General features: G+C 46.3%; 1 protein-coding gene and 1 pseudogene across 2 annotated transcripts in view; one reads left to right on the top strand and one right to left on the bottom strand.

Annotated features, from left to right (window-relative positions):
- Positions 1 to 213: 213 nt before the first annotated feature.
- Positions 214 to 27,515, top strand: part of TIMD4 (T cell immunoglobulin and mucin domain containing 4) — a 43,178-nt gene continuing 15,876 nt past the window's right edge. The window contains exons 1-5 of one of the 2 annotated variants that reach the window (XM_036013857.1): positions 214 to 277; positions 13,777 to 14,118; positions 16,701 to 16,982; positions 18,494 to 18,544; positions 19,711 to 19,794. In XM_036013857.1, the coding sequence (XP_035869750.1) occupies positions 229 to 277; positions 13,777 to 14,118; positions 16,701 to 16,982; positions 18,494 to 18,544; positions 19,711 to 19,794 (808 nt within the window). In that variant the 5' untranslated portion in view covers positions 214 to 228. Of the gene's footprint in view, positions 278 to 8,357; positions 8,486 to 13,776; positions 14,119 to 16,700; positions 16,983 to 18,493; positions 18,545 to 19,710; positions 19,795 to 27,515 lie in introns of those variants that run through there. The other variant, XM_036013858.1, reaches the window with a different exon arrangement.
- LOC114510513 lies at positions 12,258 to 12,373 on the bottom strand (annotated as a pseudogene).

The following is a 27,515-nucleotide window of genomic DNA, read 5'->3' as shown; positions in this document are numbered from 1 at the left end:
TAGCAGGAGTGTTATTTGACTTTCTAATTAGCTTCCTAAAAATAGCTACGTTTATTATAGCACAGGGAGAATCCTAAACTGGAGCCAGCCACCTGGATTCTTGGTGCGGCGCTGTGGCAGTCTTGCTTGTGAATTTGAGCCGGGGCCTGACCCTCTCTGGTCACCTGGTTTCAGATGGAGGCTGGACAGTGTCTGAGGGCCAAGGCAGCCGATGCAAACTCCAGAAGGATGACTCCTTCCATTGGGGGCTGGTTTCTGAAGGACTGGCTTCATCTGAGTCACTGTGAGACATCCAGCTGGCTGGGGAATCCATTCGCTCAGTGCATGTTTATTGAGCACCGACCATGTGCCAGGAACTGTGCAGGTACTCAAAACTGACAAGAGCTACAAAAAGGCATGTATGGTGCCGGGGGCACATCTACTGGGGGATTTGACTTAGTTGAAACCTCAGGGAAGGTTCCCTGGAGGAGGTGATATGGGTTGGAACCTGAAGGGTGAGTAGGCAATGCAGGAGGTGGAAGGGAAATTCCAAGCAGAGGGAGCAGAGGAGCAGAGGTGGTGGTGGGCGGGTGGGTAGAAGGGCTGAGGAAGGGAGGGCTGGGGAGGCCGGAGTGCGGAGGAGTGTTTCAGTAAAGGGGATGCTGCCCATCATTCCACCAATAGCTTTTCCCATGTCCTAATAGAACTCTACTTTCTTCCCAGGGGACCATCATATTTCATCCCTTGCTCTCTGAAACCCTAGGTCCCTCCCCCAGGCTTAAGGCATGCCCCAGTTTGTCTGAACCTGGTCATAGGCATCTCATAGGGTGGATCTGAGAGTGGGCTGGTGAACTCGTTCTGGAGAATAAGTAAGGTAAAGTCTGCTTAGAAGGACTTTTCTTCCCAAATAAAGTCAAGGAATAATGATGCAAAAGCCCTCATGATTCTCCTTTCCCCTTCCCAAAGATGACTTTGATGTTCAGAAGCATACCAGCTCTCCTGTGGCCATGTGACAAAGCAACATGAAGGAACAGCAAGAGAAGAGTCTGTGCAAAGCTTTGTCTTTTCTTTTCTTTTCTTTTCTTTTCTTTTCTTTTCTTTTCTTTTCCTTTTCTTTCTCTCTTTCTTTCTCTCTCTCTTTGTCTCTTTCTTTTCTCTCTTTCCTTCTCTCTCTCTCTTTTTCTCTTCCTCTTTCTTTCTTTCTTTTCTTTCTTTCTTTCTTTCTTCTTTCTTTCTTTCTTCTTTCTTTCTTTCTTTCCTTCTTTCTTTCTCTTTCTTTCTTCCTCCTCCTCCTCTCTCTCTCTCTCCTCTCTCTCTCTCTCTTTCTTTCTTTTCTTTCTTTCTTTCTTCTTCCAAGCCTGCTTTCCTTGTATGTATAGGTAAAAAGTAATACTTCCTTAACAGGTTTGTTGTTGGGATTATATGTGAAAATCACCACAGTGCCCAACACAGAGCCACAGCTTAGTGAGCACTAACTCCCTCCTGTTTCCCTAAGAAACAGGGCTGTATGGAGGTAGATTGGTCTACTTGGAAGGGAGTATGCCAGCAGAAGCTTGGCCACATGTATAAAGCTTTGGATGGATGGGTAAATTTGTGATCTTTTACTTGCCTTTCTTTTTCAAGATTCATGAGTCTTCATGTCTCTGATTGAACCAATTTCTCCAAGTAAACCAGTCTGTTTTCTTTGCCTTGTATCAATCCCCATAAGAAAATAGACTAAAATGAACAGTTATACTTAAAGCATATGCCCACCTCACTCAGATGCTGGAGTGGATCCACGGAGTTTGAGGAAGGGTTGGTTCCACAAAGGATGGGAAGTTGACAGACAATGAGATATATCCACTAGAACAGGTCATTCTGTCTTTTCTGCTGCTCTAACCCTAACCCAAATAACAACTACTTGAATAATAACAAGCATATGTTTGGTATTCACCATTTGCTTGGTACTCTGCTAACTGCTTTCTATGGGCCATCTCATTTAGTGCTCACAGCAATTCAAGATGTAGGTGCTATTATCTCAAGTTCAGAGAGGGAAAATTGAACACAGAGAGGTTGAGTAAATTGATCAGAGCCACACAGCTGGGTATGCGGTCAAGGTGAAATCTGGGCAGTCTCATTTTCTATCCCACTGGAAATCACAAAAAATAAGGAGGCTGGTCAATTCTTTCCACCCCACCCCAACCTTCTCCAATGTCCTTTAGGTCTGTACTTACAAAGTGTCCTCAACTCTCTTCTTCCACCTTCAGTCCTGGGCTAGGAACCTTGTCCCAACACTCCCACGGTGCTCCATCCTTTCCCTGTCTCATCTTATCCCAATGTCTATATTGTCTGTTCACTTCCTTTTCTACCACCAGGAGGCACAGCCCTTGAACTTATTTAGGACAAGAATGGCTGGCGTAATATCGCAGGCTCAGTGCTGAGCACAGTGTCTGTCACACAGCATGAACTCAATATGCACTTTGGGGGTTGGTGAACTTTCTCTGTTAAAACCATACGGTATCTTGGTATTTATGTAACTCTATCACTGTAGTGGGGAAGCAGCCATAGACAATATGTAAAAACATGGCATGTCTGTGTTGCAGTAAAACTTTATTTACAGAGATAGATTAGGTCCATGGGCCAGAGTTTGCAAACCTGTGCTATAATTAGTGAAGACTGCTAACAAATAAACAATGAATAGGTGGAATTATAGTGACACCATTTACCAGAAAGGAAGTACTGGTTACTCCAAAGAACACTTTGTCAGAAAACCTAAGTTCTGTTTTCTCCCTATTACTTAATTACCTTTTATCTCTGGCCTTCTGTGGCCATTTCTTTAAAATGGGCCTCAATGATACTTCCTCTGCTTAAAGATTGGAAACTGTCAGGTTCTTAAGGGTAGAATCTGTGCCTTATTTGTCTTCATTCCAGGGCCCAGCAAAATCCCACATGCCCAGAGTATAACAGGTAGACAAGCACTTGCCAAATCATTGAGAGGTCAGGGTGCAGCCGGTGTTTAATGAAGCAGGTATTTGGACCAGATAATATTGTAAACTCTTAGAATTGGAAAAATTTTAGTCATCAGCTAAATTACTACTATGTAGAGGTCCTTCTAGGTTTAAGAACTTAGGGTACTTTGATTCCAAATGACAGAAAACCCAACAAAAATTGGCTTAATCCCCAGAGAGAATTTATGGGCACACTGATAAGTGCCTTGTTTCAGGGGCTCAAACGACGTCAAAGACCCGGGCTTCTCTGTTTCTTCATCTGCCTTCTGCCTGTAGGCTCTCTTACCAGACAGGCTTCGCCCGTCAGTGGCAGGACGGCTAACACTGGATTCAGGCGCATATCCTCGCAGCTCAGAGACCAGTAGAGAACTGGGAGGGTGTCTGTCTCTCAAAAGTCCTGGTAAGTGGGCCCAGATGGTGTGTTCTTGGCCTTGTTTAGGTCACCTGTCCATCTTTGAGTCAAATGCCGTGGCCGTGAATGCAAGCACACCAGCCGAGCTGCACTGACTGAGGATGAGGGAGCACCGGCTATCCAAAGGCCCCCCCGCCCATATGCAAACAAGAAGGTGGCAAAGACAAGGAATATCCAGAACTGTTATGGACTCTCTCCCAAGAATACCATGACCATTTTAAAAAGATTTTATTTATTTATTTTTAGAGAGAGGGGAAGGGAGGGAGAAAGAGAGGGAGAGAAACATCAATGTGTGGTTGCCTCTCGCGTGCCCCCAGCTGAGGATCTGGCCCATAAGCCAGGCATGTGCCCTGACTGGGAATTGAACCAGCGACCCTCTCGTTTGCAGGCTGGCACTCTATCCACTGATTTTTTTTTAAATTTAATCTTTATTGTATTTTTTACATTACCTTTGAGTCCCCTTATACCCCTCTCCCTGCAATCACACACTGTGGTCCGTGTCCATAAGTCTTTTTTCCCTCTGGCTCCACCGCTCAGTCCCCTGGCCTTCCCTGCCACTAGCTGTCACCTGCTCTCCACTCTGAGCCTGTCCCCATCTTCCGTGTTAGTTCAGTTTGTTCATTACATTCCACATGAGTAAACCCATGGTATTTGCCTTTCTCTTTAAAAAAAAAATAATTTATTGTTGTTCAAGTTAAATTGTCTCCATTTTCCCCCAAATCACTACTCCCCACTCACCCCGCCCAATCCCACCTCCCACCATCAGTCCTAACCGGCCTTTGGCTTTGTCTGTGTGTTCAAGAACACTCTGATTTAATTCAGTAATACACACTGAGCATCTGCTATTGGGATGTTTGTGAATTCTGTGAAGCCTGTCCAAGGACCCGAACTTAGGAAGGGAAGAAACCTGAGCTTAGTCTCTTTTTCTAGTGTGTAGCCCTTTCCAGATACCAAATTATTATTAACAGTTGCATTTCTAAAATAAAAGAATACATGCACTTAAGAAAATAAACTTTATTGCTGTGGTTGGTGGCTCAGTTGGTTGGAGCGGAGTCCTGCAAACTGAAAGGTGCGGGTTCAATTCCCGGCCAGGGCGCATGCCTAGGTTGTGGGTTTGGTCATTGGTCAGGACCATTGGTATGAGAGGCAACTGATCTGTGCTTCTCTCTCACATCAGTGTTTTTCTTTCCCTCTCTCTCCCTGTCCCTTCACCTCTCTACAATCAATAAGCCTGTCCTTGGGTGAGGATGGATAGATAGATAGATAGATAGATAGATAGATAGATAGATAGATAAACTTTATTTTAGAATTACAGAAAGATTGTGAAGATAGTACAGAGAGTTCTCACCCAACCCACACCTAGTTTTCCTGATTGTTAACATCTTACAGCACTGTGGCATATTTGATACAATTTGGTGAGCCAGTATTAACACAATATTATCAACAAAAGTCCAAAGATTTTCTTCGTTTTTACCAAATGGCCTTTTTCTCTTCCAGGATCCTATCCAATACAGTGGTCATGTCTACTTAGCTTTCTCTTGGCTGCAACAGTTTTTTCAGATTTTCCTGATTTTTGATGACCTTGGCAGTTTTGAGAAGTATTTGTCAGATATTTTGTAGAATGTCCCTCAATCTGGTTGTGTTTGATGTTTTCCTCATGCTTCTGCTGGGATTATGCTTCTTGAAAAGAAGAGTCCAGGGGAAAAATACCACTTCTGTTATGTCCAATGTGCAAACGATCAGCACGACACATCTCTGTTGAGACTGACCTTGGTTGGTGGCCTGAGGTAGTGCTTGCCAGGTCTCTTCGCTGTAAAGTTGGCCTTTATTCCTCTCTCTCCACACTGCGTTTTTCGGAAGGAAGTCACTATGTCCAGACCACATGGAAGAAGGAGGAGTTATGCGTCACCTCTTTAAGAAGAAAGTATCTACATAAATTATGTGGAATTCTTCTGGACAGAAGATCTTTTTCCCTCTTCTCCCTCACTTGTTTACTGATTCAGTTATTTATGTAGTTATATCAGTGTAGCTATTACTTGGGGTTATAATTCAGTACTACTTGGTTTATTTTATTGCTCAGATTGTTTCAGGTTTGGTTGCTGGGAGTTGTCTCTTCTGTCCCTGTAACAACCCCATCATTGTGTTTAGTTGTTTTGGTGTTTTGTTTTGTTTTGTTTTTCCCCAAGTATTTCCATACTTTCTAGCACAAGAAATTATTCCAGACTTACTTAAGATATCCCCTGCCCAGTCCTAGCCTCTGGCATTTCTCCAAGGAGCCCTGGTTCTTTCTACTGGAGACTGGTATTTGGAAATAAAGGTCTGGGTGCTGGATGTGCTCAATATGTAGATTTTTAAAGCAAAATTATTTTAAAAGGTTTATAAGTAAAAAGTAAATAAATTACTTTTTCATTCCTTTTCATAAAATTTAAACTGTTTTGAATTTTTTCTTCTTTTTATTCTCTCCATGTTACTCACAATGTGCTTATACTATATTTTTTTGATTGATCAATCTGAGACATTACCTATTGACCTCCTGTAAAGGTGAATAGGGTTTGGTGTTCTTGCATCCTCACCTGACTTCTTCTTTGCCTATGTTTCCAATGTAGTCATATCATGATTTTGTGTTAAACCAGTGGCCAGAGTTACATTACTATCACCACATAAATATCTTCCATACTGAGCAAAGGTACTATATTACATATTCTTTCTTACACATTTTATCTTTCCTGATCATAATAATTGCCTCATTTTTTATTTTATTAATGCCCCAAGTGTCCATTAAATTTATCCCAAATGTTCCAGCCTATCTGTCAAAAACCTATCAAATCTATTTTAGACATACTAAGTGTGTGAGAAAATCTATTAGTTACACTCACCACCACCACCCAAAACCACCTGTGCCTCTGTCCTTCTGCTCCATCCTGGTTTGCTTGTTCTGGTAAGTGGTTTCCAAAGCTGCTTCCCCTTCAAAGACTCTCCCTGAGCTTGCTGGAATGCTCATTTTTGAGAAAGCCAATACCGTGTAAGAATCCATCTACTCTGAGACTGCCATACTAGAAGGAAGCCCAAGATGCTGTGTAGACAAGCAATGTGGAGAGAGAGAGAGAGAGAGAGGAGAGGAGAGAGAGAGAGAGAGAGAGTTGTCTGCCCAGCCCCCTAGCTCTTCATCCTGGCAATTTGCTAGATATGTGAGTGAAAAGTCATCTTGGTTGTTTTCTTTGTATGTATTTCATGTTGAAGACTTTTCCCAACGGTCAGCTGGTCTTTGGTTGCCTATATTTAAAGGGACACACTAAAACCTAGTTAGGAATACCGCATGTATAACTGGGGATCATGCACTGGTGACTTTACTGAAGGGGGGTTAGATGCTATTGCTGGGAAACACCCAAATATCAGTGTCTGTAACTGTTTTACCAGGGCATTCAGCTCCTCCAGAGATGAAATTCCCTAGTTTCCTGGGAATAGAATTCCCTAAGTCAGTGGGCTTTCTGTGGGAAGATTTTCTCTGAATCCCTCTAGTATCATGTCTGCCCCATGTTTCCTGGCTTCTCTGAGTTCAGAGCCTCACCCAGTGTCTGTGTTTTCACCACTTCCTTCAGTGTGAGTGATGTTCAATGTTTGAGGCTCCTTTGGCTGTTTACTATCAAATGAGATAGTATTTATTTATTTTTAGAGAGAGGGGAAGGGAGGGAGAATTACAAACATCAACGTGTGGTTGCCTCTCACATGCCCCCAGCTGGGGACCTGGCCTACAATCCAGGCAAATGCCCCGACTGGGAATCAAATGGGCTCCCTTTGGGTTTGCAGGTCGGCACTGAATCCACTGAGCCACACCAGCCAGGGTGACAATTTTTTTGTTGTTGTTTAAATTAGAACATCTGTGCATCCTCAAATTCCCTGTCTGGGGCCAGGCTGGAAATGGCCACCGGTCTGGTTGGTCCCATGACTGCATGACCCTGAGGGGTACAGGTCAGGGTAGAGTGCAGTGATTAAGACATAGGCTTTGCAACCGATCAGGAAGTTTTGAGCTCCAGTCCTATTTCTGCTACCTATTAGCTGTGAATACCACTTATATAACTCTCTTAACCCTCAGTTTCCACATCTGTTAAATGGGAAGAATAATATTATCTATTTCTTAGGATTGTGAGAATTAAATAATACATCTGCATCATTTAGCAGGGTGCCTGGCATATGATTAAGCATTTGATAACTAATGATGGTGGTATAAATCTCTTTAGAAAGCACGTCTGGTTGGTGAGCATCGATCTGATTCCCCCACTGAGTGGTTCCGCGTTCCTGCACATGTCATCGACTCCACAGAGTCCATAATGGCTGAGCACATCAGCTCGTTCAAGCCCTATAATCTGGTTCATAAATCATCTCTTGTGCTCTTCTCCGTCAAGAGGCTTCACAAACAAGTGGTATCCTTGGGCCCAGACCTTGGGCTTGTTTGTGATGACCATCACATGGTTCCTCTACTGAATCTCTTTTCCCCTTGCCCAGTAAACCCTCATGGTGTTTTTGGCTTATATGTAATGACTGATTGCAGCCCTGCTTTTCTTCCTTCATTATCAGAACAAGGCAGGGCCAAGGCGCTGGGTGAGGGAGAACCCAGAATGGGAACAGAGCCACATTCCAGCTTACCAACCTCCAGTGGGGGAGAGCTCACTGAATTTTATTACCAGCAGCCAGGAGGACCACAGCTCATGCGCAGCTTACACGTGCACCCACACACAGGCACATGCACATATGGGAGACTCCCCAAATGCATGGACAAAGGGGTACACATATGCCCACACCATTGCACCCCCTTATTTGCATGCGCACACACACACACACAGAGTGTCCAGGAGAAAAGTGCTCAGTGCATTTCAACCATGCATCCCAGATTCGGCAAGGTCATTCAGGATCGGGGGAAAGGGAAGATTTTGAGACAAAAAAAGAGAAATGAAAACCAAATGGTCCCGCCCTGTCAGCATTATCTGGAGTATAAGAAATGAAGTTGGGGCAGACAGAGAGACGGACTCCTGGGGTCTACCAGCAGTCACAATGCCCAGAGGGCCTGTCCTTCTCTGGCTGCTGACCGGGCTGTGGAGGCTTCAGCTGAGTAAGTGCCTGACCCTGCCAGGCAGGGGTCCCCTGGGGGCTCAGACACCTGTGATGGAATTCCTTGGCTGATGGGGCCTCTGCCAGCAGAAGCCCACTTCATCCATGCATCTCCCCGGGGTTTCTTCTTTGGTGGGGGGGAGGTCTCGCTCCTTCCTGTTGCACAAGGTTTTGTCTGGAGACCTGTTTGGGGGTTTTCAGGTGGGGTAATCTGTGTTCATCTCAGAAACAGCAATTTAAGAGAAACACAGAAAGAAGGGGACAGATGAAATGAGGAACAGATATGCACTCTGCAGACCTTATCAGTGTCGTGAGAACCGGGGGGATTTGGATTTGTTCTGGTTAGAGCTCTCATTACAATTCTTATTTTTCTCTTTGGTGCCAGGAGTGTTTGCTTGCCTTTTTTTTGTTTTATTTTGCTGGGGATGAGACTTCAAGTGGAGGTTTCATTCTGCACGTTGTTTCCAGGTTCTGGACGGTGTGAATGCAGACACTGGGTGCGGGCCTGTTTAGACCTCTGCATCCCGGTGATGGTGGGCAAAATGCTCCCTGCCGAGGTGTTGTCCTGTCTGGTCACTAACCATTGATGCCGGGAACGTGTCTGAACTGCTCTGGCCCTTCCATGTGTGAAACGGAGGATCCAGATAAGACCAGTTTAACAATCTGTGATTCTAGCACTAGACAGTCTCTCATTTGTGTGTGAATCTTTCAAGCACGCAACATGATGGAACAGCTACATTCCAGGGAAAACCAAGGTGTTTCCTTTACCTCTCAAGCCGTTGCCAAGCTGCTCTTTCTGCCCTTCTCCCCTCCGCCACTCAAGCATCCTCAGGGCCAAAGTCAGGCTTTTCCTCAGCACTCGGGGCTGATTTAGGTGTTTCCGCTGTGAGCGCCTGCCCTCTCGGGGCTGCCCCCATCAGAGAACTTGTCACCTTCTAGTAGTTACTCACTAAATTACTTCTCTCCCCAGATACTCAATAGCAGCTTCTTTCCCTTCCTTCCTTCCTTCCTTCCTTCCTTCCTTCCTTCCTTCCTTCCTTCCTTCCTTCCTTCCTTCCTTCCTTTCTTTCTTTCTTTCTTTCTTCCTCTCTCTTTCTTTCTCTTTCTTTTTCTTTCTTACTCTTTTCTTCTTACTTTCTCTCTCTCTTTCCTTCTTTCTTTCTTTTTCCTCCTTCCCTCCATCCCACCCTTCCTTCCTTCCCTCCTTTATAATTGAATTTATTGGGGTCACATTGGTTAATAAAATCATATGGGTCTCAGGTGTACAATTCTATAGTACCTCATCTGTATGTTGTATTATGTATTCACCACCCAGGTCAAGTCTCCTTCCATCACCATTCATCCCCCACTGTCTGCTTTCTTCATCAGTGTTTTCCACAGTCTCTCTCTGTGTTTCTGGGAACTTGAGGTATGAAAGGTACTGGAGTCCAAGTCCATATTGGCAGCTGCTGGCTGGACACTGGCTGGGCTTTGATGCAGCTAACACAGCCCCTCCGACTCCATTTGAAGGAGGCAGCATGGCGAACTCTCTGTCCCTTTGGTTTTTCATTTGTGCCTTTTCGAAAATGACCCATTTAGAAGACAGTGACGGTTCAGAATCACCGAGCATCAATCAAAGTTGCATATGCTCTTCAAAGGTGCCGAATCAGACACTTCAGTCTGTAGATGGTAACCCTGAGACCCGGATTGGGGAAGGGCCTTTCTCAAGGTCACTGGCTGGAGCAGAAAGGAGGCTGGCATGAGAACCCAAGTTGTACCCACCATCCTGGGTCATTCCTGAAAGGGGGAATTGATTTGATACCAACAATTCCTTTGCTCCAGGATACCTTTGTAACTGGGTGGAACAGGTTTTTTTTGTCCTGTTTGTAAATTCTTTTTTTTTTAAGATTTTATTTATTTTTAGAGAGGGGAAGGGAGGGAAAAAGAGGAGGAGAGAAACATCAATGTACGGTTGCCTCTTGGGGGCCCCTCACCCCTGGCCTGCAACCCAGGCATGTGCCCTGACTGGGAATCGAACTGGCAATCCCTTGGTTCATAGGCCTGCACTCAATCCACTGAGCTATACCAGGCAGGTTCTTTTTGTAAATTCTAATGTGCTTGGTTACTTTATTAATTCTGTGCAGCATTTGATCCTTCCTCTCCTGGGAACCTTGGCAACTCTTTCTGAGGGGGGTTGTTACCCATCACCTTTATTTTATAATGATAGTGTGGGTCAGTATGGCCGGTGACATGGGCTGTCAAAGAATTCACAGAGAGAAGAAATTGTCGAGAGTAAAGGTTTTATTCACTGTCCAAGAAAGGAGAGGGGCATGGTGTGGAGAGGTACACCAGCATTGAGGGGTGGGGCTTTGATCTTTTACTGGATTATAATTGGATTAAAAAGGGTGGGAGGGGGGCTGCTGTTGGGTAGCCCCTGGGCTGTGGGGGCTTTGTAACTCGAGGCTGTGGTTTGTTCCAGTGTTATCTCTGCCTGGGGCCGTGGGGAGCGGTTAGTTCTGTTCTTGCCCCCAGTAATTTGCAGTCCTGGGGACAAGCTCAGAGAGTAAAATGGCATCATGTTTAATTAGATGGTAGGCCTGCTTGGCAAATGGGTCCACAATAGCAAATGGGGTTGGCTCTGTCCTTTCAATGAGGTTAGGATTCTTGTGGCTTTCCTCCAAGAACACAAAAGCTGCAACGGGCAGTGAGGTTTACAGTGTCAGCCTCGTGGGTGTTTTTCTGCCACACCAAATTGCCTGCTTCCCTTTTTTAAATACTAATCATTAATCAGATGAGTAGTACAGAAAAATCCTTGGTGAAAAAATATAAAAATGTCCCAAAGCTAAAACTGCTTTTGATGACCACTCCCAGGCCTTGTCCCTTTCCAGGGGTCATGGAGGGGACTGATGTGAGTTGGGTGTGTATCCCACCAGACACTTTTCCATGCACTTATTTAGCTTTATATCTGTACACATACACACATGCAGTGCAAACTCTTTTAGTTATTTATCAAATGGTTTTATATTTTATGTGTTGCATTAAAATTTGCACTTTTTTCTTTTTATAATTTATTGATTTGAGAGAGAGAGACAGAAACATTGATTTGCTGTTCCACTCATTTATGCATTCACTGGTTGATTCTTATATGTGCTCTGACCACAACCTTTGGGTATCAGGATGACCCTCTAACCAGCTGAGCTGCCTGGCCAGGGCAAAATTTGCCCTTTTCTTACTTTCCTAAGACTTGGAGTTTTCATGCCACTTGACATGGGTCTCTCTAATTCCAATAATCTTCTATATGTGTCTCCATGGAGTGCACGTGCCACGGTTTGGCCAGTCCCATGTATGCATGTTCACTCCATTCATGTGTGCATGAGAGCTGCAGTAAATAGGCATGATTAGGTTTTTTGATACATGCATGTTTTTCTACAGAAAATAAAACATGAAATTGCCAAGGCTTAGACAGTACATGTGCATGTTGACGGTTATGAGAAACTGTGAGATTGGCCCACCGTGTAGCTATACCATGGTATTCTTACCCCATTTCATTGCAGGTGGCTCCTGTAGGCTGTCTCTTCCTAGGTCCCTACTAGCCAACACTCAATATTATCAGCATTCTAAATTTTTGCCAAATAGGTGAAATTTACTAGCCACTTATGTTGCCTTACCAGTGAATTGCCTGTTAGATCCTTTTTCAGTTTTTCTATTGGGCTTTTTAAATTTTTCTTAAGAAATAGGATGCATCCTTTGATGCTTTAATACTTGGGAACATAAACTGATGACTCTCCAGCAGAAATAAGTCTTGCAAATATTTTAAAATGAATCTCCCAAATATTATAAGCTAATGTTTTACACTGATAAGAATAGATACTACTACACTTGATCTTTAGCCAAAAGGCCAAGAAGCATTTGATACAAGCTTATGTTTTTGAAGTTTCCCTCTTTAGGTGCACATGTTTTGTCTTGCTAACACAGCCGAGGGTGATGGCAATGAATTTCCTATCTTTTCTCCCTGGTTTTATGGTGGGTAAAATGGATGTCCACAGCATCTGTGATCCATGAAACAATTCCACTGTGGCGAAGGGAGGAGGCTGTGAGTTCAGGGAAGGCCCCGGGCTGGTCTCAATTTGGAGTGACCTTCATCGTGACAGCCTTCCGTGAAAAACCCAAAAAGCACATCCTTCTGCTGTCTCTCTGGGCACCTCTTATACTCACCTTCTAGAGAGGGATATCCAGACGTTCCTGACACCTGAGTCAGGGAGGAGCAGGGGACTACAGGCCATGCCTTATACAACTTAGCCCAGTGGGCCAAGAAAGCTAATGGATGGACAGTCTCACGGGGCAGGGGGCTCCTCAAGGAAAACAATGTGGGCACCTAGGATGCTGTCCCGATGGTCTGGACCTTTAGCCTGCCTGGCTCTCACTTCAATAGTATTTTTTTCTTTTTTCAGAGGGAGGGGTTTAGCACAATCACCAATGCTCAGTTAGACCAGTAAGCTTAACACTTGCAGAAGTAAAAATATTTCAGTGTCTCAGAAATGGATATAATCTTAGAAGAGCTTGTCCGGTGGTCCTCAAACACTGGGTGAGAGCAATGATGTCAGAGTGACCGGAAGAGATTGGTGTCCGTTTCCATGGGCTTTGGCCTCAGAGGTTCTGACTCAGGGTTGGTCAATAAAATATATACATATTCAGCGCACTCCCCAGGTCATGCTGATGAGTAGCCCAAGTTGAGAAGCATGGATACTTTATTTTAGAAATACAGGGTGGGGCAGATGGAGGTGTACAGTGGCTAGTATGAAAGTTTCTGTTTCCCATACTGAATGGAGAGGACAATGAGATACAGTTCAACAGCCCATCTTCCTGCCTTAGCCCTGTCTGGGCAGGAAGATGGAGGGAGACCCCTTGGAGGCTCTCCAGTCGGTAGCACATAATCACTGCTTAGTGGGATACAGAGGGTAGGGTGCTGCTATGTTTCTATGAGTTAGTGGAACTGAGTTCAAGGGTCAGGACTTTTCAGTGGAGAGTGTATGTAATGGTACTCAAGGTCAGAGTGTTTTAATCAGCAATCAAGGTCTTGCTGTGGAAATGAGTTTAGACACTCAGGCGGGGGTCATCTGTCTCCACTCGGGGGATAGAAGGAGGTGGAGTTGGGAGTTTGATAGGCAAAGGGCCTATGGAAATTAGACTAAAGAAACCCATACATTAGAACCCTCTTCATCTTCCTGGAGGCATCTGTTTGCATGATCTCTGTGTAGAATCCCTGAGATATTTTAGGGCCACACCACCTGGTTTTCTCATCCTCCCTCACAGCTCCAGCTGCAGCAGAGACCGTTGTGACAGCATTTCTGGGCCAGCCGGCCACTCTGCCCTGTTATCACCAGTCGTGGTCTGTCAACAGCAACAGCATGTGCTGGGGCAAAGGCCCGTGTCCCAACTCCAGATGCACCGAGGAGCTCCTCCACACTGACGGGTCACGGGTGCTCTCGAGGAAGTCGACAAAGTATGACATTCGGGGGTACATCCCGGGAGGCGATATCTCCTTGACCATCTTCAATACCAGGGAAAGTGACAGTGCTGTGTACTGCTGCCGCATAGAGGTGCCTGGCTGGTTTAACGACATCAAGAAGAACATTCGTCTGCAGGTACAGAAAGGTGAGCACATGAAAGGGCGCATGCTGGTGGAAGGAGAGACGTAGTGGTTAATGGGTAACAGACTAGGTGGCGGGGTGGGGGAGGCTTTAGCTCCTTAAGCAACCAGTGGACAGACTGAATCTGAGACGTGTTGCTACGACCAGAGGAGCCACAGTATGGAGCAAAGGCCCGCGGGGGGCGAGAAGGCGGCAGAAATGAGTGAGTAGAAGGTGGTGGGTGGGGAAGGAAATTGCAGGGTCCACGTGAAGAAGGCAGCTGCTTCTCATCAAGGAGGCTGTCGCCTTGCAGGAACTGGGGCCCAGTGTTTCCAGGCCTCTCAGTTTTTCTGTGAGCTGTGCTGATTTTTGCATGTTGGCAAAGATTTCAAAATTTAGAAAAGCATACGCTATGTATACGAAATGAAGTGTGTCCACGGGTCAGCTTCAGCCCGCAGACTGGTACTTTGCAGCTTCTGGCAGAGGACAAAGCGGGCGGGATGTTTTGACGCTGGTGGCCGCTTTCAGGTGTTTTGTTACTCTGTTACTGTCCATTGCGTTTGGTGAGATTTGGAGTATGGTGGGGCACCCCAAGATTGAGCAATGCCCCCTTACCTGGAAGTGTCGAACCTCAGTTGTTATGCTTCTTTTCCTAATGGAGTTTATTGGGGTGACACTGGTTAATAAAATTATATGGGTTTCAGGTGTACACTTCTATAGTACATCATCCATATATTGTGTTGTGCCCCGTCTCAAATCAAGTCTCCTTCCCCTGACCTTTGTCCCCCCTTCACCCTCTTCTGCCTCCCCCGCCCCCTTTCCCTCTGGTCGTCACCGCTGTCTCTCTGCCAGGAGGTTTTTTTTCCCTTTGCTTAATCCCTTCCCCTTTTTCTCCCAACCCCCTCGCACCTTCCCCTCTGACAGCTGTCAGTCTGTTCTCTGTCTCTATGAGTCTGTGTCTATTATGTTTGTTAGTTTATTCGAATGCACTTTAAAATTTCACAGCCGATGTGGATGCCTCTACTGAGAGGACTTGCGTGCACATTGGCATATTTTTCTTTCAAAACAACTTTGGGAAATAGAAGTCTCTATTATTTTGATTTATTAAATGAAATGATGCCCATCCAAGTCTGCTCTTTTCAAGCCCGGTGTAACAAGTTATTATTTTGTAAAATACTTGTTGACCTCCCTGCTCGGTGGGGTCACTTCTAAGTTCAATGGAAACGATGGGTATCTTTCTGGTCCATTAGCATTCATGGAAATTTGGCATATTTCCTAGGGTGGTAGCTGTAGGATAACTGTGTCTAATGAACCCAATTTCAAACGTTGAGGGGGTGAGAGGAACCGGCATGAACCAATCTTTGGTAACTGAAAAACACTACATCCTCATCCTGCATTGCATACTTTAGGCTCAGGGTTTATAGATTTTAACTTAATTAAATTTTACTGTGGAGAGAATGCTTAAGTGAGTTCCACCATCTTAGCTGATTTTTCAAGTGTTCAGTATATTATTGTCACCTAGAGACACAATGTCATGCAGCAGGTCTCTGGGTTTATTCCTCTTGCTTGACTGAAATTCTATTTTATTTATTTATTTATTTTCCTTTCTCTCAAATTTAATTTGCCATATGTCAGGTTTTATGAACAACCGGTGTTCGTTGTAACAGTTTACACTAACAGTCGAACATTATCTGAAATGCCACCTGGCCGCATGGTGCGTTTGATGTCCCTGCCCACAGGAACAGGGAGGACCAGTGGACTCACAGTCACTTTTGGCCGGTTTTGGTTCTGCAAGTGTCCTGGACTGAAGTTTTATATCTGGGCTCACTTCCGATGCAGTCGTTGACTCACTCGTGGGTGTTTTTGAAGCACTTACTTTGCACAGGACACCAGGGGAGGTATTAGATTTGTACCAGAGAACAAAATAAATACAGGATTTTCCCTCGTGGAGCTTACCTTGTAGTGGGAGAAGCAGACATTAAACAATACTTATCAAATAAGTGTGTAGTTATGAAAGGCAGCACATGCTGTGAGGGTAAAGTATAAGAGACCAACCCCCCCCCCACAAAAAAACTGCTATCACAGAATACAGACGCCCTCCGTGCAGAACTGCCCTGTCAGCTGAGGCATGGGGGTTAAGCAGGAGTGGGACTGAAGACGAGAGAGACTTGGAAGCAGCGGCACAGAGTTCCTCCAGCTGGAAGGTCACTAACGTGTTCAAAGAACCGAAGCAAGGCCCGTGGGCGGGGGAAAGGTAGATAGCACAGCGGAGACCTGAGACCGGAAAGGAAGACAGGGTCAGATCGGTGGGGCCTGTGGCCAAGCTTGGGGCCTTGGCTCTTTGTCTTGAGGGCAAGGAAGACCCGGTAAAAAGTTTTAATCAGGGACTGACATGATTAGATTTGTCATTTTATGAAACATTACTCTAACCAATGTGTGAAGAACAGATCGGGAAGGCCAGTTTTCTCGGGCATTGCAATGGTCCAGGACAGTGGACGGGGTGAAGGCAGTAGAAACAGAGAAGTGGAAGGATCCCAGATACATTCGCATTGGTACCCTTTTCCTCCACCTCTGCTCAGCACCACATACGTCTTCTGTTGGTTACAGCCCCAATGACCACCCGTCGCCCTACCACCCGTCGCCCGACTACCACCACCACCACCACCACCACCACCACCATCGCCATGACAACCACCACAGTCACGCCTCCAACAACAGTCCTAACAACATCTGACCTCCCAACCACACCACCGCTTCGGACAAGACCCACCACCGCCCTCACAGTGGCGACGACCACATGCCCCCTGGAAGCGCCAAGCACCCTTCCTGAGGCAACCAAAAGTCCCCCGACCACTGAGCCTGCCACAGAAGAGCCCGTGTTCACTGCAGGTGCGCGGCACAGCTGGCCCTCCTGTCCCTTCTGCTGGTCGGATGTACGGCGGGTCCCTTGGAACAGGGTTCTTCTGCTGAAAGAGCAGCCCAGAGCCTTGCCCGTGTGTGTTGGGGGGTGAGGGGGGTTGTGTGTCAGTTTTCTGGGACTATCCTAACAAAAACCACAGACTGGGTGGCTTAAATAACAGAAGTTTATTTTCTTACTATTCTGGAGGCTAGAAGTCCGAGACCAAGGTGTCGGCATGGTTGATTTCTCCCGAGGTCGCTCTCCTTGGCTTATGGGTGGCCACCCTCTCACCCTGAATTCACATGGTCTTTCCCCTCCTTTGTACCAAGACCCCAGTCATATTGCATTATATGACCTCGCTTCACCTTAATTACCTTTTAAATGCTCTATCTCCCAACAGTCATATGCTGCACTACTGGGGGTTAGGGCTTCAACACATAAATTTGGGGGGTGGGGCATAATTGAGCCCATAATGGCACGTGTGCCAATTCACTAAACTGCTTCTTCTCTTTGTTTTATCATTTCCTGTTTTTGAAAAGCCAGATATTTTTTTTTTTGGAGGTCAGGGGTGGGGGGTGGGGAGGATTCTCCTGTTGACCTCCCAGGAATCTTGCAGATGGTCACTGGAGAACCAGGCAATGTCAGACTCCAGTTCCATCCTGCCCAGGGTTAAGTCTCTGGCTGGGCCTTAGAGACTGGTTGAGGAAAAGCCTTGTCCAGAAGCCATAAGATATATTTTTTTTGATGGTGAAATGGTTCTACTCTCTTTCTTTCTTATTTTTTTGTTTCTCCCGAATCTTTCTTGATCCTGCATCTTGGACCTCTCACTGAGTTACTAACAGATTACATTATCAATGCTCCCACTGTGTTTCCACCTCTGATTCTAAAGGATAAGGTTATTAGAAAACAGCCCCGTGAGGTACCAGTTGGGTGGGCATCATCCTGCAAAGCTAAAGGTTCGATTCCCAGTCAGGCCACAGGCCAGGGTTGTGGGTTTGGTCCCCTGTCAGGGTGCATATGAGAGGCAACTGATGGATGTTTCTCTCTCACATCAATGTTTCTCTCTCTTTCTCCCTTCTTCCCCTCTCTCTAAAAATAAATAAATAAAATCTTTAAAAAAGATTACTAGAAAACAATCATGAGATAGTTGGAAGGCTTTCTTGAGCATTTCAGCTGCCTTAATAAGGCCTGGATCATTTAGATAGCTTTACAGTCTTCAACTGGCTGATTCCATTATGCTCTGAATAGTCACCTAAAGTCCATGAACCCTGAACCAATCCACCATCTTACATATTTTTTACTTTATTGGCCTTTAAACTAATCATCTTAAAATACCTTTGCATTTTCTCCCTAGATTCTGAGAATTACTTAAATCCTTAAAGAAAACCTGACATATATAGAAAAGCACAAAAACAACTATAAAAAATAGGCCCAAGTCTCACCACTCAGCACACACACTTATTTTTTTAGGTGCTTTTCATCAAACTGTTTTCTCTTCCAGAATCAGAAAATTCCTTTCTCCCTAAGGCGACTTCTGGAGACACACCCAGAGGTATGTGGACACTGGCTCGCTCCTTCTTTCCTTACCTCTTAGACCGAGGGGAAGGAAACAGTGACCCCGGTGTCCTCGGAGCAGATGAGCAGAGAGGACTCGTGGACCCCGTGGGCCGTGAGGTCAACCTGGGACAAACTGATGCCCAGGCAGCATTTGTGGCGCGTGTTCGTTTGTGTGGATAAGGGATACACGGGAGAGGGAGAGGGCGGAGAAGGGAAGGAGGGAGGGGCGTGTGTTGATCAACGGATTGATTTGGATTCATTCACGCAGCCCTTCAAGGCAGCTCAAGTGTAGAAATGGGCGTTTCCGCTCTAGGTTGAGTGGTGCCGAGCTGTCTGCTTCTGACCCCAAGCCCACCAGTCTTCTGGGTTGAAACGCCCAAGGGGTGTGCTCACGTGACTGGCTGCCTTTTTGGAGTGGAGGGAGAACTCTTTTATTCATTGGTCCTTACATCCGCCAAGCCTTCTTTAGGCGTTTACTAGGGCGGGGGGCAGAGAGCTCCCTGCAGATAAGACGGGACTGACGTCTGAGAGGCGTGCCCGAGAGAAGGGAACTGGCCTGAGTCCCAGCTCTGCTACTCTTTGCTGGGGGTCTCTGGCCTCTGTTTATTCCCAGGTTTGTGGCGGAGCTGTGTAACTTCATGCACTTAAAGGACTTGTGTGAGTGCCTGGCACATTAGTAAAGCACTGAAATGGTGGCTGTCACCTTAACAGGACTTACAATCAGGCAGAGGCAAACAGACATGGAGGGATGGGAGGAGGCGGTAAATGAACCGATGCTTGTGATAGACTAGTACAGGGAGCCAGGATGATACCGGGTTCCTGTGCACTGTCGTGCCACCCTGCCTGGGCTCAAAACCTGTCTCTCGCTTGCCGTGCCCCTTTGGGAAAGTTACTAACTCTCTCTGGGCCTTGGTTTCCTCACTGATAAAATGGGAATAATAACAGCTTTCCTATATACGTGTCTTTTTCCGAGGATTACATGAGAAATGCTTGTAGATCACTTAGAACAGTATCAGGCATGTACTACATGTGTTTTTTTTTAATGACAGTGTTTTTTTTTAATGACAGAAGTCAGTTTTGGGGACAGAGGGACAGCCAAAATAGAAAGGTAAGCATTTACCTAAGTTTGTTTTCTCTTTTCCTTTGTTTTTTTCCCCCCAGAGACCAAAGGCTGGGTTCTCCAGTCAACATCCCAGGCGTTGACATCGAAAAGGAGAGACCCAGCGGTTCCTTCTCAGCCAAAGGGTAAGGGGCCGTGCACCTGCGAGCAGAGTTCTCTTTGGCCGTGGGAACGGTCTGGCATCTGCCAGCTTGCCTTGGGATTGAGCTATTTTGTTTCACTGTGGTCACATCGTACATCCTCCTGCAATCTGGGACGAAAGTGAAACACGCTAAAAGCATCAGTGCTGGTTTCTTCCCTTTTCCCCTCATTTCTGAACCCCTTCCTCAGCCACTTCTGACTGAAAGCTAGGAATGCTAGTAGGAGAATCATCATCCGTTCATTTTTCAAAATACTACGAACATATTATTATTATTTTTTTATTCCTCATGCAAGGATTTGAGAGAGGGAGAGAGGAGAGAGAGACAGAGAGAGAGAGAGAGAGAGGGAAAGGAGGGGCAGGGAGAGAGAGACAGAGGTGAGATTAACATTGATCAGTTCCCTCTTGTACACGCCCGGACTGGGGATCAAACCCACAACCTTTCAGTCTATGGGACAGTACTTCAACCAACCGAGCCACATCAGCCAGGGCCTACTAACTTATTTTAAATTATACAAATATTACACTAATGCATTTTTGGGATACATAAAAAAAAAGTTAAAAACAAAGTTCTCTTTATCTCCCTCTCTTGAGTCCCATCCCCTCCTCTGAGGTCACCGTGGCTGTCTTGAAGACAAATGTGCTAGATCCCTTTCTAGTCCCTTATGTATATGTATAGAGATGGAAGCGTACAGTTTATTTTGTACGTGGATTTAAAAAAAAAATGCTATCATTCTGTGTGCAGCCTTCTCCATTTTGTTTCATTCACCTCACATTATATATATATCAGACTGCCTTCTGCCTCAGTCCCTGCAGGTCCGCATCGTCACACTAAACTGCTGTATAGCAGTAGCTCATACTGTGGATACTTAGAGAACCCATTGTCCCATGAGGGCGTTTCAGTGGTCCCAAAGCTTCATTGTTGTGAAGAGTCTGCAGTGGACAACCTCGCATGTGTGTGTCCCCTTAAGTGTTTATGCAAGTGTCTCTCTGGCCAGGGTGGTGCCCAGCGAGGAGAAGGGCTGGGCTGAAAGACATGTGCAAGTTCAAATTGAATAGCTATTACAAAATTGTCCTCCGGAAAGGCTGTGCCGACTCGTTTTCCTGCCCGCAGAGGATCTGCTTTTCCATATCCTCCCTACACTTGACACGACCATTTGCTTAATTCTTTTCTATCTTCCTGAGAAGAAAAATGTCATCTTGTCCTTTTGCTGTTCTGGTTCGCACAGGGTTTGGGTGTCATTCTTTGAGTTTATTCGCCAGAAGATGGCCATCCTTTACCTCTGGGAAGGAGGCACTGTCGTATCATCACTCACGAAGGCTCAGAAGATAGGCGTGGAGGGGACAGACGAGAGTGAGTGGGAGGGGCACGGTTCTGAAGGGAGACTGTAAATCCAGATGAAATGCCGGGGTGAGCGGGTGCAGCGGAGAAGCTCCGGCCTGCACTCACTCATGCAGTGGGGAGACAGGATCCGGACTCGATGTTCGTAACGTAAGGGAAACCTCGTCTCGGAGATTCAGACCTTCTTTGTCTGTGGTGCAGGGTTAGGGTCGGGGCTGTTTTCTGTCGGCGAGAAGGTGGCAACCAGAAAAGCGATGAAGGGTGGGCGAGGAGTTTTCAAAACGTCATCATTTATTCCATGTAAGTCTTGGACTATTTTACATTGAATTGGGAATAAGACGCCGTCTCTGGGCTTACCCTCTCCTGGGATGTTCCTGATCGTTTTCAGTTCACTCCTCCGCGTTAGGTTCTGGAAGAGAGGAACGCTCGCCCCCACACCCAGAGGCTGCACTGCGGAGGAGGAACTTGTTGTAAGAGGGTGTGTTCGTCTCTGTGTTAACCTCTGCTTGCTATGGAACAAACCAGGGTTTGTGGAGCTCGTACCATGGGCTGGCCAAGCTCTCGCCACGGGCCACTTCCTCCAGTCCCTCTACAGCAGACACAGTCCCTGTTTTACGGAACTCGGCCAGGGCCACGCGGCTCCCAGGCGCCAGGCCCAGGAAGTCTGGCTCCGGCTCCGGCTCCGTGCTCTTAGATATTAGATCATCTTACCTTTTTCTCCTGCCTGAAGTGAAAGATCTTGTTCTTTCATTGACCATTCTCTTCTCCCACTGGTTTTGGTAACAAAATGCTTATAATGATAATTACCGTCAGTTAAGGACTATGTGTTAGGTGCTGTGCTAAGGGTTTATAACATGCATTTTCTTACTTAAATCTCACAATGACTTTCTAGTCAGGCACAGATATTAACCCCCTTTTGCACATTAGAAAAAACAGCAGAAGGTTAGAGAGTTTATTAGGGAAGTTTACACCTATTCAGGTCTTTCTTTGTTTTAACGCCATTCATTTACATGCATAACCTCAGTAGATTTTTCACAAAAGCCTACGAGATAGACACCATCATCACCTTCATTCAGGAGCTCATGAAGGTTATCACACGTCTGGGGAGTGACCGGCCTGGCCTTAGCCCATGTCTGTGCCGCCCTGATGCCACTCTAACGCCATGCTGTGCTACCTCCCACCATGTCCCCTTGGAGGCTTTGACACCATAAGGCCACCTCTTCACTTCCATGAAAGTGCTTTCACCCCATATCAGAGGGCCTACACATCTCTGTGGAGTTTTCTTTTCCTGGCTAAACACCCTCAATTCCCTCCTCAGTTCTCCATGTAATTTTTGGATGGTAAAGCTTCTTTCACGATTGAGGCCTGGTTTAAATCCTTAAAGAGGATCCTGTCAGAACTACTATTCCCTAGAACGAGCATTACCCAGAAAGGCAATCACTCACCTCCACTTTTCGTGGAGTTCAGAGACGGGGTGGGGTGGGGGGAGAGTGATTTGCCCAAGAGCACACAGCTAGAAACACCACCAACAATAATAACAATAAAAACTCTCATAGGTTCTTTCTGAAGGAAGGGTCTTCAGAAAGAAGTTGAAGGAAGCCTGTTACAGGAATACAAACTCTTACTCCTCCCCATACCTGGGAATTTAAATCATTCCTTCTAGCCCGAGGAGTGATTCTCGTTTGCTTGGCAGCAAGGGTGCGTGTGAGATGGTTCCAGATTGTTCCCTGAAGACACTGCTGTCTCTGGGGGTGGGGGTGGGGGGGCGGGAGGGGTGGGGACTTTGAAGGCAGGGGGAAGAGAGCCACATGACTGTCATTTCCTCAATAAAGTCAGGTGGCCTGGGATTAAGTCCTCTCCTGATTAGTCCTCAGGCTCCCTTTGACCAGCTCAGCAACACCCCACATTCTTTCTTTCCAGTCCTTTCTTCCCACAGTCTCCCAGGTAGCCTAGGGCAAGGACTGAAGGAGCTGCACCCCACGTGTGGGAGAAGCTCAGGTTACACCCCAGCTCTGCCATTTGGAGTTGGGTCCCCCCCTCCCCCGCCCTGCCTTTTTGAATTTCAGGTAAGTGGCGTGTTCTATCCTTTTCTAAATCTCAGTTTCCTCAACTTATGAAATTGAAATACTAGCGGTCCTTATTTCACAGGGCTATTAAGGGAGGGAGTACGTGAGGAAAATGCCCAGCCCACAATTACTGGCTAGTCAACGCTAGTCACCAGGACGTCCCCGGGACGGACTCCTGTGTCCTCTCTTACGTACTCGGCTGCTGGTCCTGCTCACAGGCTCTCAGTTTTAGTTCGGAGCGGCGAGGTAACGAGAGGCCACTTCCCAAAGCTCCCAGCTGACTCACCATTCCTTGTAAGCACATAGACACTTTTTGGTTTTATTTTGTTTGTTTTTTTTAACTGCTGATCGCACCAGGGAAACAGCTGATGAGCGACAAAATTACAAACTTGGGGAAGTTATGAAAGCTTTAAAATTATAAGTCAAAACACTCTACTTACAATTAGAACAAAACCGAGATTCTGACAGTTTTTCACGGACTCCTTTGGCCGTGGCTCCGCAGAACTCTTCGTGATTGCTTTTGTTCTGTGGGTGGACATCTTCCGTCTCCCGCTGCCTCTTGCTGGCTCTGTCCTCACAACGCTCCGTCTCTGGAAGCGACACTCTATAATTTAGGCTTAGAAAGCAAGTTATGGCTGAAAAAGAGCTGTGGCCGAGTTTGCTGTGCAAGGGCTTCCAGATTTGTGTTTCTTATTTTATAAGACACTTCCAAGTATGTAGCTTCTACTTCCACCATCTGAAGAAGCCCCGCCCAGGGGGGACAAATCTTCGCCTCTCTATAGCTGCCCGGAATAGAGCTCAGAGATGTGGGGTAATTTTCCTGAGATCATCGCACAGCTGGACAGAGTGAGGGTGGGGACTCACACCTAGCTTTTATGGGCTTTAAGTTGTGTCCATGCATTCTGGGGGACCGAAGGGTTGTTGGGTATGGAAAACTGGGAAACCGAGGGCAGAAAAGGGCACAAGTTCAGAGGCCTTCTGGTGAGTTGGGAAGGCAGCTGAGACCAGAGGCCGGTGCTCGCGATGTCAGGTACAGGTGGCCCTCGTCTCAGGACCGGCAGCCCCCGTCTCTCCACAGAGCTTCCCCCAGGGCAGGTTTTCATATTTGAGCCTGAAGCATCAGGATTCACTGTTTCCCAGCCCCCAGATGGGCCATTATACCCATCGCCAGCATGAAGTCAAAGCTGTAGAACAATTTCAAATTGAATGCGCCCGAAGACGTGTGAGGGCTTGGCTGTCAATCCAGTAAAATTGGAAAAAATAAACGTTGCTCTGGTAATAATAACATTTTCCTTTCCTTGAGCTTTTATAGTAACCTTTTCTTGGTCCCAGGGCTAGGATGGGGGAAAAGATGCTTTTAAGAACATTTGTTCTATTACTGTTTTTTTTTTGTGGGTTTTCTTTCTTTCTCTCTCTTTTTTTTTTTGTTATACAAAGCCAGCCCATGTGTCATGGTCCAGAGCAAGCTGGCATTCCGTGGGATCAAAGGGTTCTCAGAGGAAATGGGTTTTCTACCTTTATCCTGGCATTTGGATTGCATATGTGGATATTTGGGAAGGCCTTTCAAACCTGTCATTCATTAACCATGGCTTATCTGGTCACTTCTCTGTCCACAGCACAGGACATAGAAACGTAAGTCAGCCATGACCTCTGTTCCTAAAAAGGTCACACTTGAGTAGTACAGGCAGGCCTGGACATAATGATTAGTTGTCCAGTGTGCTTTGTTTTGGATAGAAGTATGAAAAAGTGTGCTGGGGCCCCAAGGAGGAAAAGACAGATTCTGTCTTGGAAAGGAGGGCCAGAACAATTTCAGTTTGATCTTGGAACTGGTTCTTCAAGGACAAGAGCATTTCATCGAAGAAGGAATAGGGAGGAAGACCAGCATGAGCAGAGACAGGGGGACTTGATAAGAGCATGAAATCCTTGGAGAGCGTTTAATAGTCCAGTTAAATTTCATGGAGACAGGAAGCTGGTCATGGTCAAGCTTCTTAAAGGACTTGACTGATGGGCTGAAGGACTTAGATTTCATTCCAGGGTCATAAAGAACCATTCATGGTTTTTAGAGTGGGGAATGGCATTTCCAGTTCTGCTGTCGGAAAGATTGCTCTGGCAGCAGTGTAGAGGGTGTCCGAGGGGAGTGGGCCTGGGGGCGGGGAGCTGGCTCCCCAGGGGGTCCCTGCAATAATTCAGGCTGAGGCTGGAGCAGAGTGTCTAGACTAGAATCATGGCAGCAGTGACAACAGAGAAGGGGCAGGGGCAGAGCCCTTTAGGAGTTAGAACCAAGAGGACTTGGTGACTGTGGGGGGGGGGGAGAGCTCCACCCGCAGGGCCCCCCTGGCCACCACAGATGAGAATAAGTCTACCAAGACATGATCTGCCTGGGGAGGAAAGGTGGCGGATCTCTCACAGGAGAAGGGCCAGGAACCTATTCCTCAGTGGGCTTTTATTGGGTTCATTTGCACAGGAATAGAGGTAAAGCTCATTAATCATTGCCAGACAGTAAGGATCAAACAATAGATAACAAAGAACTCTGAGGGCTTATTCTGAGTCAGGGCCAGATAGCTAAAGAGCTGTAAAACTTTGAGGAACCAACTTACTTCTTGCTTGGACCCTTATCATTTCATTGAGAGCATTCTAAACAAAGCAGGTTTCCCAGGACTTGACATATTCTTTCTTAGGCCTGATCACCCAGGGAACCCGCCCTTTCCAGCACAGGGCTGCACCACCCTGTCATTGTTTCAGGCTTAAGGCATTGTCTTAGGCTTAAGACAGGCAGGGGAAGTAAGGCAGCTGAGAGATTAGGAGACTTCTTGCAGACAGAAGGAGGACTCAGGCTTTGTCAAAGCCGAGGGGCAAGGGTCCATCACCCCCTTTTGTTGTGCCCCCCAAAGTCCTTCCTTGAGGGCCTCCCACATGATTGTGCCTGTCTTAGGTCCTTCCCCCTTTGGGGAAGCTTACCCGTCATTGGCTAACCACCTAAGCATTGGGGGCCAGTTATGGATGAAGTAAAAGGAGCAGAAGCGGTGCTCCTGCCAGGGAGATAAGTTTTTGTCTCCTTGGTGGCTTACCGTCCAAGGTCACTCTCTCAGCCTTAGCCTTGGTGGGGGGGTGGGGGGGGTGGTTACAGCTTCTGAAACCAGGCAGGGCGGTTCCCAACAGGTGAAGGAAGGAAGAGCACAGGATGACTAATCCTCCGTACTTGGGAGATTGGATTGACGTGATAGGTTATCTGGTAAAGGCACCCCTGAGGAAGAATGGCATTTATTTGGGAGGTCTTGAGTTTGACGTGCCTCTGGGATGCCTCACAGGTAGTTGGAAATGTGGGGGCTGGGCTCATTAAGGGATGTCTGGGTGGGATGGGTGTCTTTGAGGGTTAGCAGCCACCTCAGGTCAAATAGTAATTGCTATGATGATTCACAGTGTACGTGCCAAAGAGGGACTTGCCCCTGTGCCAATACTTTCATGCACATGATCTCAGAAGCTACAGTTTAGGGCTGTGGATATAATTTTGGGAGTCACTGATAATCAATGGCACTAACTGAGTGCTTCTGATATGCCAGGGCTAGGCTTGATGCTTTTATTTTTATTTTTTAAATATATTTCATTGATTATGCTATTACAGTTATCCCATTTTCCCCCCTTCACTCCCCTCCACACTCTTTCCCACCCACATTCCCCCGCTTTAGTTCATGTCCATGTGTCGTAAGTTCTTTGGCTTCTACATTTCCCACACCATTCCTGCCCTCCCCCTATCTATTTTCTCCCTACCATCTATGCCACTTATTCTCTGTACCTTTCCCCCTCTCTGCCCCTCCCACTCCCCTGTTGATGACCCTCCATGTGATCTCCATTTCTGTGTTTCTGTTCCTGTTCCAGTTGTTTGCTTAGTTTGCTTTTGTTTTTGTTTTAAGTGGGGATGTCAATGATTGTGAGTTTGCTGTCATTTTACTGTCCATATTTTTTTATCTTCTTTTCCTTAGATAAATCCCTTTAACATTTCATATAATAAGGGTTTGGTGATGATGGACTCCTTTAACTTGACCTTATCTGGGAAGCACTTTGTCGGCCCTTCTATTCTAAATGAAAGCTTTGCTGGATAAAGCAATCTTGGATGTAGGTCCTTGCCTTTCATGACTTGGAATACTTCTTTCCAGCCCCTTCTTGCCTGGAAGGTCTCTTTTGAGAAATCAGCTGACAGTCTGATGGGAACTCCTTTGTGGGTAACTGTCTCCTTTTCTCTTGGTGCTTCTAGGATTCTCTCCTTCATTTTAATTTTGGCTAATGTAATTACGATGTGCC

Source organism: Phyllostomus discolor, chromosome 13, assembly GCF_004126475.2.
Source record: "Phyllostomus discolor isolate MPI-MPIP mPhyDis1 chromosome 13, mPhyDis1.pri.v3, whole genome shotgun sequence".
Classification (NCBI taxonomy): domain Eukaryota; kingdom Metazoa; phylum Chordata; class Mammalia; order Chiroptera; family Phyllostomidae; genus Phyllostomus; species Phyllostomus discolor.
Note: the sequence above shows the minus strand (reverse complement) of the source record. Positions and strands in the feature narration are given on the sequence as shown.